Below are 18,302 nucleotides of genomic sequence, written 5' to 3' on the forward strand. Positions count from 1 at the left end.
TTTCTTTTTCTTTTTTCAAATGGAACCACCAGATTATTGCTGCATCATTCGCTTGCTATTGTACCAACATGGAAAACACATATGGATTAGAAGTAGTTGGTCATATTCCAAAAGGGTAATATAGTCATTTTTCTTATTTGTTTGTTTGTTTGTTTTTGAAGGTGGAAGGGACCGTTGGTAGGTGGTATGGATTTTATTCTTTTAAAGTCCACGTAGGGAACAAATTCTAATTAATGTCTATTTTAAATAATAAAAACAAACTATGCATATAGAAAAAACAGTAACTTCTTAGACTGCTTACCTATAACTAGGAAAGTTAATAAATATATTATACATCATTGCTTCAGGTAAAAAACTTGGAAATTATTGACAATGATATTTGGAAAATAAATGGAGGGCATTCAATTTCCAAATTAGAGTCATGCTGTGGAATTGAGTCTTCTCCATTCCACTCACATATACTTATGTACACAAGCATTATCTGAAACAGTAAACCGTAGGCCTGGGTAGTATATAATGGTGAGGGACAGCGTAGACTGGAGAAGAGGGCATTGGTCGCTACCTGTCTTAAAGCCTTTCTCTGGAAACCAAGAGGAAGGTTAACAAGAAGTGTTCACCCTAAAAGGACAAAACGTTGTTCCAAATATAGCCTAAAAGAAAACAAAGACATCTATGGGACAAGGTGGTTATTTCCTTCTGATGGGCTACATATACACCAATATTTATAAATTTGGGGCAAAGTTATAGTTTCTGAGTCTTCTGTATTTCAATCTTGTAGTCCAAAATTTTTGTTTCTAACTACATTAGAATGAAGGAAGAGTAGAAAAATTTCAGAGATTAAAAAGATAATTAAAAAGAATCTTCAGCCTTTATGCAGTTACAGACTAATGGTGATTATCTGAATCAACTTGTGTTTTCTAAAGGGTTATCTACATTTCCACCTTTACTCTGGGTGATGAACACACAATGGGATTTATAGATGATGTAATACAGAATTGTACACCTGAAATCTATGTAATTTTACTAACAATTGTCACCCCAATAAATTTAATAAAATAAAATTTAAAAAAAAAGTCAGTTTATTCTTTCTTTCTAGATCAGTTGATTGTTATTAATAATTAGGCAAGATCAATTTTCATGAAACAAAAGTTTTTATACTTTCAAATGGTAGCACTTTTGTATAACATATATTTTAGGGCCTCTAATTATACAAATCAGTTTGTTTGGTAGTGAACTTTAGCAAGTGGGTAAAAAAATCATGCATCTCTTCTATCCATTCTAATTGTCCTTTATTTTGAGTGGCTTTTCCAGACCCAGCCTTTTAAGAAATCAAAGAAAGAGGGTAGCAATGAAATTAGATGGAGCTGAGATTGAATCCCAGTTCTACCATTCATTCTGTGATTTGGATACATTACCTAACCTTTCTCAAAATGGTTTCTTCTCCATGTAGCTAATACTATTAAAGCGCTGAGCATTCTACTTATATACTAGATATTAAGTCAGCGTGAATTCTCTTTCCTTTTCTACTAATTTTGCCACAGGGGAAGTTTTGTTTTGTTTTTGTTTTGCTTTTTTTTGAGACAAAGTAAGTTCTCCCAAAGAATCACTGGGATAAATAAATGATGATACCATGCTTGGCTCAAGTGGTTTTCAAAAGACAACAAGACAATGGGTAGGTATAAGTTGAAAAAAATATTTTAAATAGTTCTTTAAAACTGAGAAATGGTTAACTGTGGTCCTATATTTTGCAACAGAGGATAGATGGAGCCTTTATACACCTTTTTCTTAACATACATGATTCATAGTAAGTGTGCTTGAAAGTTAAAAACATAATTAAGATTATGAACTCAATGCAAATTTAGGGATTAACTCAAGAATTGTAGCTCACAGTAAACTAGTGTTTGCATAAAGCACTATGGTATTCAAGGCAGGGAATACCGTCCCTAATGCCAGCCAAATAAATATTTGGAAAGATTCAAATGAAAGTATGCTCCATATATGCTTTTGTTCTGATACAGGACATTTTTGTCTAGTTAGAATTCCTGTAATGTAAACTGAATTCCCTGGGTGTAAATGACATGCATAGAGTTTTCCCTGTGGTGTTCTTTGTGATTTTGCTTTTCTGCTAAATAATGTTAAAAAGAATGGACTTCAAATGGCAAGGCTGCTTGGTTATTCAACGTAAAAGTAGAGTCATTATCATAGTTGAATTCATTGCAAGTTGTTATAAAAATTACATGAAAATTGATTCCTTCACTATGGTATTTCATTCCACAGAATTCCTCCACCTAAAGCTCCCTCAATGAATGTCCTCTCTGCAATAATCACAGAAGCCTTTGGAGTGGCACTTGTAGGCTATGTGGCCTCACTGGCTCTTGCTCAAGGATCTGCCAAAAAATTCAAATATTCAATTGATGACAACCAGGTGGAGTATACCCCAGCCCCTCTCCACAGCTGTTGTATCATTGTACTGTGCATTCCCAGGTCCTAAAAATGCTGAATTTATGAAAAATATAATTTTCCTAAGTGTATAGCAAGAATGGGTGTAAGGAAACAAAAGAAAAATCTCTAAATCATTTAGAAAAAGCTGAAAATCTGGACTTCATGGGTTGGTTTACAATTTTCATTTATTTTTAGGAAGAGGGACATCTTAGTATTCTTTTTAGTTTGCTTTTATGAAAGAATCTAAATATATTTATCATTGCATACTTACTTTTAAAAATTATAGATTCTAAAGTACAAATAATACTAGTATTATTCTTCTTAGTAAAAACACTAAAGGATGTGAGAGTCTATTTTTAGAATAATACCAATGGATGAAGATAACGTTGATCATAATTCTGCCAGTATCTTGTTTTAAGTCCTGTGGCCATATATTCCTGTCAGTCTGCAGAGACAGCTGCAGAATACTGGTTAAAAATGCCAAATTACCTGTGTTTAAATCTCACTCTGATACTATGTGCCCTTAATTGTTTCTGTACCCCAGTTTTGTCATTGGTAAAAAAGCAAAGTTATTTATTCAACAGATGTGTATTGACTACTACTAATGTACTAGACACCGGTCTAAGAACAGCGGATATAAGAGTGAATAACACAGACCATTTCTCTCTTCATCTCAGAACCTCCCAGTGGCTTCCCCTCATACTCATGAATAACCTGTTTACCAAGGTTTACCATGTAAGGCCCATGTAAGGCCACCATCCCTTTTTCTCTCTGATCTCATATCCCTTTTACACTCTGTTCTAGCCACACTTGTTGCCTTGCTTTTCCTTGAACCCACTACTCATGTTTCTGGCTCAGGATATTTGTACTTGCCCTTTCCTTTTTCAGGAACTGTATCCCCCCCACTTCCAGATATCTGCATGCCTCCTTTATTCAAATAAATGTTCCCTTCTCAAGGAGGCTTTCATTGGTAAGCTAAAGTCCTAAACTCAAGATTTTCCACTCCCTCCCCTGCTTTACTTTCTGTATTAACCTTGCTTATTGTCAGCATTTCCTCACTAGAATACCAGTTCTGCAAGAGCTGAGATATTTGTCTGTTGTTTACTGGCAACAGGAGAGGCAGGAAAACATTAGGAGCTTTTTGCAATAATCCAGGTGAAATTCGATGACTTGGACCAGGATGTAGCAATTGAGGAGATGAGAAGTGGACTGATTCTGAATTGAATGTGGATACAGTCTGGGAGAAAGGGAAGGGGTCAATAATACTGTCATGTGTTGCTTAACAACAGGGATACATTCTAAGAAATGCATTGCTAGGAAATTTTGTCATTGTACAAGCATGACAGAGTGTACTTATACAAAGCTAGATAGTATAGCCTACTGCACACCTAGGCTATATGGTACAGCTTATTGCTCCCAGGCTACAAACCTGTATAGCATATTACTATATAAAACAACATGTGATTTTAAATCAAGCACAAGATATAATAACACAATCAAGAGACATGGTAAACACAAGATGTATGAGGCTGCTTACAAGCATCAAAGGGTGTACTATTTTATAGCAAAAGGTTTTTAATAAGCAGAAAGAGTACATGCTAAAATAATGATAAAAGGTATAGTATAGTGAATACATAAGTGGGGAACATAGTTATTTATAATTATTATCAGGTAATACATAATGTACATAACTGTATATGCTGTATACTTTTATATGACTGGCAGTGCAGTAGATTCATTTACACCAGCATCACAACAAATGTAATATGTTGCACTACAATGTTATAATGCCTATGATGTCACTAGGTGATAGGAATTTTCAGCTCTATTATAATCCTATGGGACCACTCTCATATATGAGGTATAACAATTAAGTTTGTGAACTCATTCTAGAAAACGTGCTACATATCTCACTGCTGAATATCACTACAGTCACCTTCGAAGTACTCCCTTTGGGAAGCTATACACCAATGCCAGCACCTAGTCCACCCTTCAAAGCAATTTTGGAACTCTTTTTCTGGAATGGCTATCAGAGCTGTCATCATATTATACTTGATGTGCTGATGTCATCAAAATATATTCCTTTCAATATTTCCTTTATCTTCAGGTAAAGGAAGAAGTCATTGGGGGATAGCTCAGGTGAGTAGGGAGCGTGTTCCAATAGTTATTTGTTTACTGGCTAAAAACTCTCACAGACAGTGCTGTGTGAGCTGGTGCATTGTCATGATGCAATAGCCATGAATTGTTAACAAAAAGTTCAGGTCGTTTTCATCTAACTTTTTTACGCAGCCTTTTCAGCACTTCCAAATAGTAAATTTGGTTAACTGTTTGCCCAGTTGGTACAAATTCATAATGAATAATCCCTCTGATATCAAAAAATGTTAGCAACATTATTTTTGACTCTTCATTTGGACTGACAGAACTTTTTTTGGTCATGGAGAGTTGGCTGATTTCCATTGTGCACTTTGACAATTTGTTTCAGGGTTGTATTGGTACACCCATGTTTCATCACCAGTGATAACATGGCCCAAAACATCATCAAAAGGCCTTGGCAAACTTCAGCTCTCCTTTGCTTTTGTTCATCGATGAGCTCCTTCGGGACAATTTATGCAAACACCTTTCTCATGCCAAGATTTTCAGTTAAAATTTTCCTGTTTCTCTATTTATGTTTACTTAATCTGTTATGCTTTTCACAGTCAGCTGATGGTTTTGATGCACCATTCAATGAATTTTTGCAATGTTTTCATCAGTTCTGCTTGTTACTCGCTGCCCTGATTTCTCTTCATCAGTGGTGTGTTCTCTCACCTCAAAAAAACGTTTAATCCATTTGTACATTGCTATTTTCTTCATGATATTATCCCCATAAACTTGGACTAACATGTTCCTGATTTCACTTCCAGTCTTGCCAAGTTTAACAAGAAATTTAATGTTTGTTTATTGCTCTAATTCAAGCTCAGACATTCTTGGGATGGCACACAAAAACATGCAAAACAATAATGAATGCCACTCAGCAAGACACAACCACACATTGACAGGAACACAGTGATGAGACACTGATATACTGAGGTTATGAAACCCTTACCAAGCTGTTTGTACAGTGCTGCCAATGTAAGTGCACAGCAGAAAGTTTGCAAACATAATTGTCAGACCTCATATGTGGTCTGTCATTAACTATAATGTCATTATGAGGCACATGACTGTAGTAGCTGTGAAACTTTTGGCCCAAGCATTTGGAACTTGAGATGGGGAAGAATGTGGAAGGACCAGGTTGGGATAGTAGATCCAATTATGTTTGGGATACCTGTTAGCTATCCAAATGGACATGAGTGAGTAGCAAGTTGGCTATATAAGTCTGAAGTTCAGAAGGCTGGAGATATAGTTTTGGAGTTGTCAGTGTGTATTTGGGTAGCTATGATATAGATATTTGTGATTGGTTATATGACAAGGAACTACAAAAGAAATTGAGAAGTGTGGCCAAGGAGGTAGGAGGAAACCAGGTGGGTGTCAGGTCCTAGAAGGAACTAGAAGGAGCACTTAAGGAGGAGGAAGTGAGAGATTGTGTCAAATGCTGCTTTTAGGCCAAGTAAGATAGGAATTTATCATTGTGGAGGTCATTGAATGGAAGGAACAAAAGCCTTGATTATAGTGATTTAAAAGATAGGAGAGAAATTGGCAACAGAGACAATAAATAACTTGTACTTTCCTATAAGGTTTTTATGAGGATTAAATGAGTAAAGTGCTTGGGACGGTTTCTGGCTCATTGTGAACACTCAATAAATACTTTTTGTTTTGTTTTGTTTTACAATGGTTAAATCATAACTAGTGGAGATAACAGAAATTGAATACAAACAAATCTCATTCTTTGACAAGTTGCACCTGTGTTCTCTGAAAGTTGTTATTAAGAAATGATATAGCCTCCTATTATCAATCTTATAGGAATTTTTGGCTCATGGTCTCAGCAACGTGATTTCTTCATTTTTCTTCTGCATACCAAGTGCTGCTGCCATGGGACGGACCACTAGCCTATACAGCACAGGAGCAAAGACACAGGTAACTTCGTTGTCTAGCAGGGACTAAACCACTGCTGGGCCTTTACTCTCCTAGAGAGTCGGAAGAGTGAGTTTCTCTCTAAAGTCCTGAAAATATTTTTACTTCCTCTATTTTTTTTCTAATTAGTTTTGAATAAGTCTCTGTTGTTTTTTTCATGAATGATCCTTCCAGAAGCTGAATGATTTCAGTAAGCTCTAAAGAAATTTTTACTCAAAATCGATGATAATCTTTTTTTTAATTTATTGAGATTATTATGCTAGTAAGCGAAATAAGCCACACATAAAAAGTCGAGAAACATATGATTTCACTGATATGTAGGATATAAAACTGAAACCAACAAAGGAACAAGACAAACAAAGAAAGAAAAACTCATAGACACAGACAATAGTTTAGTGGTTATCAGAGGGTAAGGGGGAAGGGGAGTGGGAGATGAAGATAAATGGGGCCAAATATACCGGGGATGCCAAAAAAATGTATACACATTTTAAGAGACGTTATCTATACTAAAGCAGTAGTTTGCCGTAATCTGAAGTGTCTGGATGCTGATGGTAACCACTTTCAGCATCTCTTGTAATTGCAGAAGTGAAACATGACTTGTATTCATCTTTTGTTATTGGTATGTATTGAGTATTACAATTAATACAGCTTTTTCCTTTTTTAAAATGTGTATACATTTTTTTTGGCACCCTCTGTATGGTGATAGAAGAACTGACTATGGGTGGTGAACACACATGTGGTATATAGATGACGTATTACAGAATTGTACACTTGAAACCTATGTAATTTTACTAACCATTGTCACCCCAATAAATTTTAATTAAAAAAAAAATCCTGTACTAATGGCATCATTATTGTTGCCAACCCTTGAACAGAGCTCCCTCTAGTGGTGCCTCTCATTTTGTTTTATGCTAAATTAACCAATTTGAAAATTTTCCATTTTTATTACCTTTAAACAAAATGAAATCATTATATGCAAACTTAGTCATTGTCATTGCAATTCCTGTCTATATAGATATATAAGTCTGTAAATGAGTAATAAGATGTCTGTGCTCATTTGATGTTAAAGAAACAATTATTATATATTTTTTTGGAACTCAAGTCAATTTGACGTTTGAGTGCCTGTGTGGGGACAGAACCCCAGAAAGTAGTTTACAGGCTCTCAGCCTCATGTGGAAAGGTGCTGGCTCGGGTAGTAGATGGCCGTCAGCTGTGGCTGATTGGCCGTCAGCTGTAGCCAGTTAGCCAATTAGCCGCTAATATAACTGCTGCGGCTACCGAGGAGAGCTGAGGAGAGTAGAGGAGCAGAGTCGAGGAGAGTGGAGGAGAGTCATCGATCGGTTGGCAGAAAAATGGACAGCAGGTCGCATGTCCGGTGAACCCAGCCTCCAGTGAGACCATAGTGGTATGACTCCCCTACCTATGGCTCCGTGGGTGTTTCTTTTTGGCCTCACCATATCCTGCGTTCTTATGTGGGGAGCAGGACCAGAGAACCCGCAGGCCGTCCACAAGACAGCCTGCTACCCTGTTTCCCCGAAAAAAAGTCCCAGCCAAACAATCAGCTCTAATGCGTCTTTTGGAGCAAAAGTTAATATAAGACGCGGTATTATATTATATTATATTATTATATTATATTATATTATATTATATTATATTATTATATAGACCCGTTCTTATAGTAAAATAAGACCGGGTCTTACATTAATTTTTGCTTCAAAAGACACAAGAGCTGATTGTCCGGATAGGTCTTATTTTTGGGGAAACACAGTATATACCAGGTATTATGCTGGGTACTGGTGAGATGACAATTATGATCATGAAGATGTAGCTGTGATGAAGATGGTAGTGGTGTTGGTGGAAGCGTATGTTGAATTATGTGCCAGGTATTGCTTGTCATACTTTATTTATTTATTTATTTATTTATTTATTTATTTGGTTTCTTTTTCAAGAGGGTATTCTTTTTTTTTAATTTAAAGTTTATTGGGGTGACAATTGTCAGTAAAGTTACATAGATTTCAGGTGTACAACTCTGTAAGCTACACCATATATTTGACCCCGTTTACCCTCTTCTACAAACCTCCTCCCCCTTACCCTCTGGTAACCACTAAACTATTGTCTATGTCTATGAGTTTTTGTTTCTTCATTTGTTTATCTTGTTCTGTTTTTATTTTCAGTTTTACATACCATATATCAGTGAAATCATATGGTTCTCTACTTTTTCTGTCTGCCTTATTTCACTTAACATTATAATCTCAAGATCCAGCCATGTTGTCACAAATGGTACTATTTATCTTTTCTTATGGCCGAATAGTATTCCATTGTGTATATATACCACAACTTCTTTATCCATTCATCTATCGAAGGACATTTTGGTTATTTCCATGTCTTGGCCACCATAAACAAAGCTGCAATGAACATTGGAGCACGTATAGCTTTAAGGATAAATGTTGCCTCTTTATTTTGTTGATGGGTTCTTTGCTGTGCAAAAGGTTTTTAGATTGATATACTCCCATTCATTTATTTTAGCTTTATCTTCCCTTGCCTTTGGAGTCAAATTCATAAAATGCTCTTTGAACCCAATGTCCATAAGTTTAGTATGCATGTTTTCTACAATGCAGTTTATTGTTTCAGGTCTAATCTTTAGGTCTTTGATTTATTTTGAATTAATTTTGGTACATGGTGACAGATAACAGTCTAGTTTCATTTTTTTTTTTTTTTTTTGCGTGTGGCTTTCCAATTATCCCAGCACCATTTATTGAAGAGGCTGTCTTTGCTCCATTTTTGGCTTTTTGTCAAAAATTATCTGTCCATATTTATGTGGGTTTATTTCTGGGTTCTCAATTCTATTCCATTGGTCTGTGTGTCTGTTTTTCTGCCAATACCATACTGTTTTGATTATTGTTGCCCTGTAGTGTAAGCTGAAGCCACGGAGTATGATACCTCCAGCGTTGTTCTTTTTCTTAGGATTACATTGGCTATTTGGGGTCCTTGTGGTTCGAAACAAATGTGATGATTTTTTGTTCTATTTCTTTAAAAAATGCCATTGGAATATTTATGGGGATTGCATTAAATCTGTATATTGCTTTGGGTAATATGGCCATTTTAACTATGTTGATTGTTCCAATCCATGAACACAGAATGTCTTTCCATTTCTTTGCGTCTTCTTCAATTTCTTTTAAAAATGTCTTCTAGTTTTCAGTATATAGGTCTTTCACATCATTGGTTAAGTTTATTCCTAGGTATTTTATTCCTTTATTACAATTGCAAAAGGAATTGTTATTTTCGAGATTTCATTGTTAGCATATAAGAATGCAATGCTCTTTTGTACATTGATATTGTAGCCAGCAAATTGACTATTCTTTTATTGCTTCTAATAGCTTTTTGCTGGATTCTTTAAGGCTCTCTATACATGTAGCATCATTCATCAGCAAAGAGTGACAATTTAACTTCTTCATTCCCAATTTGGATGCCTTTTATTTCTTTCTCTTGCCTGATTGCTCTGGCTAGCACATCCAACACTATGGTGAACAGCAGAAGTGATAGGGGACAACCCTGTCTTGTTCCTGAATGTTGAGCAAAGGGCTTTGGTTTTTCACCATTAATTATGATGTTAGCTGAGGGTTTGTCATAGATGGCCTTTATTATGTTAAGGTATTTTTCTTCTCTACCTATTTTATTAAGTGTTTGAATCCTAAATGAATGTTATATCTTGTCAAATCCTTTGTCTGCATCTACTGATATAATCATATGATTTTTTTTGTCCTTTATTTTGTGTATGTGGTGTATGATATTGATTGATTTGCATATGTTGCACCATCCTTATGCCCCTGGGATGAACCCCACTTGGTCATGATGTATAATGTTTTTCAAGCATTGTTGCATTCGATTCGCTAGAATTTTGTTTAGGATTTTTGCATCTGCATTCATCAGAGACATTGGTCTGCAATTTTCTTTTTTTGTGTTATCCTTACCAGGTTTTGGTATTAGGGTAATGTTGGCCTCATAAAATGAGTTTGAGAATATTGTCTCTTCTTCAATTTTTTGGAAGAGTTTGAGTAGGACAGGTGTTAGATCCTCTTTGAAGGTTTGGTAGAATTCACTTGTGAAGCCATCTGGTCCCAGATGTTTGCTTCTTGGAAAGTTTTGGATGACTGATTCAATTTCCTTTCTGGTAATTGGTCTCTTTAGATTTTCCAGTTCTTCCTGATTCACCCTAGGAAAGCTGTATGTTTCTAAGAACATGTCTATTTCTTCTAGGTTATTGAATTTGGTGGCATATTCTCCTTCATAGTATTCTTGGATGATACTTCATATTTTTGTGACATCCGTGATAACTTCCCCTCTTTCATTTGTGATTTTGTTTATTTGTGTCTTTTCTCTTATTATCTTAGAGAGTCTAGACAAGGGTTTGTCAATTTTATTAATCTTTTCAAATAACTAGCTCTGTGTTGCATTAATTAATCTATTGTCTTTTTCTTCTCTATTTCACTTTGTTCTGCTCTGGTTTTTATTATTTCCTTCTGCTGTCTTTGCGTTTCATTTGTTCTTCTTTTTCTATTCTTTAAGGTGTAACGTGAGGTTATGTTCTGGGATTTTACTTGTTTCTTGAGATAGGCCTATTGTGATATAAATTTCCCTCTTAAAACTGCTTTTGCTGCATCCCCAAAGTTTTGGTAGGATGTATTTTCATTCTCATTTGTTTCTATGTATCTTTTGATCTCGCCTCTTCTTCCTTCTCTGACCCAGTCATTCTTTAAAAATATGTTGTTTAATCTCCATATATTTATGTTTTTTCCTTCTTTCATTTTGTAGTTAATATCCAATTTCAAAGCTTTGTGATCAGAGAATATGCTTGGTATAACTTCAATCTTCTTAAATTTGCTGAGGCTAGTTTTATGTCCCAATATATGGTCTATCTTTGAGAATGTTCCATGTACACTAGAAAAGAATGTATAGTCTGATGTTTTAGGATGAAGTGCTCTATAAATGTCAATTATGTCCATTTCATCTAATTTGTCATTTAGGGCTGCTATTTCATTATTTATTTTCTGTTTGGATGATCTATCCATAGCTGTCAATGATGTATTTAGGTCCCCTCGTATAATTGTGTTTTGGTCAATTTATCCCTTTAGTTCTGTTAGTAGTTGCTTGGTATATTTTGGTGCTCTCTGGTTGGGGGCATAAATGTTGATGACTGGTGTGTATTCTTGTTGTGTAGTCCCTTTTATCATTATGAAATGTCCATCTTTGTCTTTTGTTACCTTTTTTTGTCCTGAAGTCTGTTTCATCTGATATCAGTTGGCTACACCTTGCTTGGAATGTCAATTTCGATCCTTTCATTTTGAGTCTATATTTGTCCTTGTAGCTGAGATGTGTCTCTTGGAGGCAGCATATGATTGGGTTTAGTTTTTTTATTCAATCTGCTATTCTGTGCCTTTTTGTTGATGAGTTCAGTCCATTTACATTTAGGGTGATTATTGATACCATATTTCCCTGAAAATAAGACCAGGTCTTATATTAATTTTTGCTCCAAAAAAACACATTAGGGTTTATTTTCAGGGGATGTCTTATTTTTTCACATACAACATTTTACGTTTATTCATGTACAACACTCTAAATTTATTCATTTATTCATGTACAAAAATCTACATTTATTCAAATACAGTCATGTCATTTTCTTCTGGAACATCATCATAACTCTCTAAACCTCAAATTCTGGCTTGAATTTCTTGCGACTCCATTTACTGTAGAACAGTTGGCCCCAACCTCTTATGTCCAGCAATAGAGTTCTCCTTAAATGAGCACTTCTTGTCCATGTAGCCTGCTCATATTGCATTGGCAAAACAGCTGTCAGTGATTTTATCCCATGAATTCTTCACCCAAGTCACGATCTCTTGCAGGCGAGGCCTCACAGTGTTTCCACACTGATTTATCTTCATTCTATTTTCAGTGTAGTCATTGATTTCCAAGTGCAAATGGTCCTTGAATGTCTTGTTTATTGCAATATCAAGTGTCTAGAGATAGGCGATCATTCCAGCCGGAATCATTATTTGATCTATTCTTCTCCCTGTGAGGAAATTCTTCATGTCTTTAGCGCAGTGAGTGTTGGCTGAATCCCAGACTAGCAGACTTCTTTGGCCACCTTGCAGAACAAGTGGCAGCATTAAATCAACCCACTTCCTTATAACTGTTTGTGTGCACCAGACATTTTCGGTTTCAAGATCATAAATGCCTGAAATACGTTCAACCTTATCTTTCTTTCCCTTAGTGATGATCAGAGGTGGGGCTTTCTTTCCATGCAGATGAATTGCCAAAATAAAGGTAACACGCTCTCTGTCATGACCAGTAGAGGTTATGTAGATTGACGAGGCACCTCTCTGACCAATTGTCGTTTGAGATCTTTGGCCCATAAACACTGCAGTTTCATCCATAGCAATCATGTTGGAGAGTTGGTATTTATAAAAGTCAATGGCATCAACAAAGAACTTGAATGCAAGTGCACGTTTAATAACTTCAGTATCTTCCAGCTTGAACAGTGTAGTCAATCTTAGAGACAGTTCAAGTCACTGAAGGAAGCCATCCAGCCAGTGTTCTGCTGCTTTGAATTCTTCTGGGGATAGTTCTAATTGTGGTGCCACTGCAAGGGCAAATGCTTGAATATCGGCCCTGCGCACAACCAAAGCCTTTCCTCTCCTGTCAGCAATCCATTCACAGATGATGTCTTCCAGCTCAGGAAATAAGGGTTGCTGACCTGATCCACACTTGCGCTTCTTAGCATTTTGCTCATCCACCAGTTTTTTTGTGGTTTTTTTTTTTTATTGGGGTGACATTTGTTAGTAAAATTACATAGATTTCAGGTGTACAATTCTGTATTACATCATCTATAAATCCCATTGTGTGTTCACCACCCAGAGTCAGTTCTCCTTCCATCACCATATATCTGATCCCCCTTACCCTCATCTACCACCCCCCATCTCCCTTACCCTCTGGTAAGCACTAAACTATTGTCTGTGTCTATGACTTTATGTTTCTCATTTGTTTGTCTTGTTCTTTTGTTGTTTTTGGTTTATAGACCAAATATCAGTGAAATCACATGGTTCTCTGCTTTTTCTGTCTGACTTATTTCACTCAGCATTACACTCTCAAGATCCATCCACGTTGTCACAAATGTTCCTATATCATCTTTTCTTACTGCCGAATAGTATTCCATTGTGTATATATACCACAACTTCTTTATCCATTCATTTATCAAAGGACATTTGGGTTGTTTCCATGTCTTGGCCACCGTAAACAAAGCTGCAATGAACATTGGAACACATGTGTCTTTATCTATAAATGTTTTCGAATTTTTGGGTAGATACCCCGGACTGGGATTGCTGGGTCATATGGCAATTCTATTCGTAATTTTTTGAGGAACCACCACACTGCTTTCCATAACCGCTTCACCAGTCTGCATTCCCACCAACAGTGTATGACGGTTCCTTTTTCTCCACAGCCTCTCCAACATTTGTTACTATTTGTCTTGTTGATGATAGCCATTCTGACTGGGGTGAGGTGATATCTCATCATGGTTCTGATTTGCATTTCTCTGATGATTAGTTATGTTGAGCATTTTTTCATATGTCTATTTGCCATTTGTATGTCCTCTTTGGAGAAATGTCTCTTCAAGTCCTCTGCCCATTTTTCAATTGGGTTGTTTGTTTTTTGTTGTTGAGTTGCATGAGTTCCTTGTATATTCTGGATATTAGCCCCTTATCGGAGGCACTGTTTGCAAAAATCTTCTCCCATTCAGTTGGTGGCCTCTTTATTTTGTCAATGGTTTCTTTTGCTGTGCAGAAGCTTTTAAGTTTCATATAGTCCCATTCATTTATTTTAGCTTTTACTTCCATTGCCTTTGGAGTCAAATTCATAAAATGCTCTTTGAACCCAAGGTCCATAAGTTTAGTACCTATGTTTTCTTCTATGCAGTTTATTGTGTCAGGTCTTATGCTTAAGTCTTTGATCCATTTTGAATTAACTTTGGTACATGGTGACAAATAGCAGTCCAGTTTCATTCTTTTGCACGTGGCTATCCAATTCTCCCAGCACCATTTATTGAAGAGGCTGTCTTTGCTCCATTGTATGTTTTTAGCTTCTTTGTCAAAAATTATCTGTCCATATTTATGTGGTTTTATTTCTGGGTTCTCAATTCTATTCCATTGGTCTATGTGTCTGTTTTTCTGCCAATACCATGCTGTTTTGATTATTGTAGCCCTGTAGTACAAGCCAAAGTCAGGAAGTGTGATACCTCCATTATTGTTCTTTTTTCTTAAGATCGCTTTGGCTATTCGGGGTCTTTTGTGGTTCCAAACAAATCTGATGATTTTTTGTTCTATTTCTTTAAAAAATGCCATTGGGATTTTGATGGGGATTGCATTGAATCTGTATATTGCTCTGGGTAATATGGCCATTTTAACTATGTTGATTCTTCCAATCCATGAGCACGGAATGTGTTTCCATTTCTTTGTGTCTTCTTCAATTTCTTTCAAAAATGTCTTATAGTTTTCAGCATATAGGTCTTTTACGTCCTTGGTTAAGTTTATTCCTAGGTATTTTCTTCTGTTTGCTGCAATTGCAAAAGGAATTGTTTTTTGTATTTCTTTTTCTGAGATTTCATTGTTAGTATATAGGAAGGCAATGGACTTTTGTACATTGATTTTGTAGACAGCAACTATACTGTATTCGTTGATTGTTTCTAACAGCTTTTTGGTGGAGTCTTTAGGGTTTTCTATATATAACATCATGTCATCTGCAAAGAGTGATAATTTAACTGCTTCATTCCCAATTTGGATGCCTTTTATTTCTTTCTCTTGCCTGATTGCTCTGGCAAGGACTTCCAACACTATGCTGAAAAACAGAAGTGATAGGGGACAGCCCTGTCGTGTTCCTGAATGTAGAGCAAATGGTGACAGTTTTTCACCGTTAATTATGAGATTAGCAGAGGGCTTGTCATATATGGCCTTTATTATGTTAAGGTATTTTCCTTCTATACCTATTTTATTAAGTGTTTTAATCAAAAATGGATGTTGTATCTTGTCAAATGATTTTCTGCATCAATTGATATAATCATATGATTTTTGTCCTTTATTTTGTTTATGTGATGTATCACATTGATGGATTTGCATATGTTGAACCATCCTTGTGCCCTGGGGATGAACCTCACTTGGTTGTGATGAATAATCTTTTTAATGCATTGTTGTATTCGATTTGCTAGAATTTTATTTAGGGTTTTTGCATCGGTATTCATCACAGATATTGGTCTGTAGTTTTCTCTTTTTTTGTTGTCCTTACCAAGTTTTGGTATCAGGGTAATGTGGGGCTCATAAAATGAGTTAGGGAGTACTGTCTCTTCTTCAATTTTTTGGAAGAGTTTGAGCAGGATTGGTATTAGATCCTCTTTGAAGGTTTGGTAGAATTCACTAGTGAAGCCATCTGGTCCTGGACTTTTGCTTTTGGGAAGGTTTTGGATGACTGATTCAATTTCGTTACTGGTGATCGGTCTGTTTAGATTTTCCAGTTCTTCATGGTTCAGCCTTGGAAGGCTATATGTTTCTAAGAACTTGTCCATTTCTTCTAGGTTGTTGAATTTGGTGGCATATAGTCCTTCATAGTATTCTTGGATGATCCTTTGTATTTCTGTGGTGTCCGTGATAACTTCCCCTTTTACGTTTCTGATTTTGTTAATCAGTGTCTTCTCTCTTTTTATCTTAGTAAGTCTAGCCAAGGGTTTGTCAATTTTGTTAATCTTTTCAAAGAACCAGCTCTTTGTCACATTAAGTTTTTTCTATTGTCTTTTGTTCTCTATTTCATTTAGTTCTGCTCTAATTTTTGTTATTTCCTTTCTTCTGCTGACCTTGGGTTTTACTTGTTCTTCTTTTTCTAGTTCTTTAAGGTGTAACATGAGGTTATTTATTTGGGAGTTTTCTTGTTTCTTGAGATAGGCCTGTAATGAGATAAATTTCCCTCTTAAAACTGCTTTTGCTGCATCCCAAAAATTTTGGTAGGATGTATTTTCATTGTCATTTGTTTCTATGTATCTTTTGATCTCTCCTCTAACTTCTTCTTTGACCCAGTCATTCTTTAAAAGTATGTTGTTTAATCTCCATGTGTTTGTGTTTTTCCCACTTTCTTTTTGCAGTTGATATCCAATTTCAAAGCCTTGTGATCAGAGAATATGCTTGGTATGATTTCAATCTTCTTAAATTCGTTGAGACTGATTTTATGTCGCAATATATGGTCTATCCTTGAGAATGTTCCGTGTATACTAGAAAAGAATGTATAGCCTGATGTTTTAGGATGAAGTGCTCTATAAATGTCAATTATGTCCATTTCATCTAATGTCATTTAGGGCTGCTATTTCGTTATTTATTTTCTGTTTGGATGATCTATCCATAGCTGTCAATGATGTATTTAAGTCCCCTAGTATAATTGTGTTTTGGTCAATTTCTCCCTGTAGGTCAGTTAGTAGTTGCTTGGTATATTTCGGTGCTCCCTGATTGGGGGCATAAATATTGATGACTGTTATGTCTTCTTGTTGTACAGTCCCCTTCACCATTATGAAATGTCCATCTTTGTCTCTTGTTATCTTTTTCACCTTGAAGTCTGTTTCATCTGATATCATTATGGCTACACCTGATTTTCTCTGGGTACCATTTGCTTGGAGTGTCAATTTCCACCCTTTCACTTTGAGTCTATGCTTGTCCTTGTAGCTGAGATGTGTCTCTTGGAGACAGCATATGGTTGGGTTTAGTTTTTTGATCCAATCTGCTACTCTGTGCCTTTATATTGGTGAGTTCAGTCCATTTACACTTAGGGTGATTATTGATATGTGAGGATTTCCTGTCATTCTACCTTTATTTTTCTGGTAAGGCTGTGTCTCCATGTTTCTTTGCCTTTTTGTTGTTGTCTATTATTTCTGTGTGGTGGTATTCTATGATGTTTCCCTCTGTTTCTTCTTTTATTACAGTATATATTTCAGTCCTGGATTCTTTTTGAGTGGTTACCCTTAAGTTTATGTAAAAGAATGTTTGATGTTTAGAGTATTCCATTTTCTTCCTCACGCTTACATTCTCCATTACCATATTCCGGTTCAGGCCTTTTCTCTCCCCCTTTTTTAGTTTTGGTTGCCACAAATTGTCCCTGTTGATGGTGGTCGAGTAGCCTCCTTTAGTATTTCTTGTAGTGCAGGTCGTGGTTTAGAAAATTCCCTCAGCTAATGTATGTCTGGAAAGGTCTTTATTCCTCCTTCATATCTAAAGGATATCTTTGCTGGATATATTATTCTTGGCTCATGATTTCTCTCTTTCAATAGTTTGAATATTTGGTTCCACTCCCTCCTGGCTTGTAGAGTTTCTGCTGAAAAATCTGATGATAATCTAATGGGCTTTCCTTTGTAAGTTACCATCTTCTTTTCCCTGGCTGCCTTGAGGATTCTTTCTTTGTCGTTGATTTTAGACAGCTTCAATACAATGTGCCTTGGAGAAGGCCTGTTGGGATTGAGGTAACTAGGTGTTCTATTTGCTTCTTGGATTCGAGGGTCCAGTTCTGTCCACAAATTTGGGAAGTTCTCATCGACAATTTGTTCGAATATATTCTCTGTTCCCTTCTCTCTTTCTTCTCCTTCTGGTATGCCCATTATTCTTATATTGCTCTTTCTGATGGAGTCAGAAAGTTCTCGTAGAGTTCTTTCATTTATTTTAAGTCTCAAGTCTTTATTCTTCCATCTGTGTAATTTCCAGGTTTCTATCTTCGATGTCACTGATATCTTTCCTCCA

The 18,302-nt window shown here is 36.0% G+C and overlaps 1 protein-coding gene across 1 annotated transcript in view; it reads left to right on the plus strand.

Annotated features, from left to right (window-relative positions):
* The window catches only part of SLC26A7 (solute carrier family 26 member 7), a 269,056-nt gene that overhangs the window by 147,469 nt on the left and 103,285 nt on the right, over nucleotides 1-18,302 (plus strand). Inside the window, exons 6-8 of the mRNA XM_074318598.1 lie at nucleotides 33-115; nucleotides 2,278-2,425; nucleotides 6,379-6,492. Of these exons, the coding sequence (XP_074174699.1) occupies nucleotides 33-115; nucleotides 2,278-2,425; nucleotides 6,379-6,492 (345 nt within the window). The remainder of the gene's footprint in view (nucleotides 1-32; nucleotides 116-2,277; nucleotides 2,426-6,378; nucleotides 6,493-18,302) is intronic.

This window comes from Rhinolophus sinicus, linkage group LG14, assembly GCF_036562045.2.
Source record: "Rhinolophus sinicus isolate RSC01 linkage group LG14, ASM3656204v1, whole genome shotgun sequence".
In the NCBI taxonomy this organism is placed as follows: Eukaryota; Metazoa; Chordata; class Mammalia; order Chiroptera; family Rhinolophidae; genus Rhinolophus; species Rhinolophus sinicus.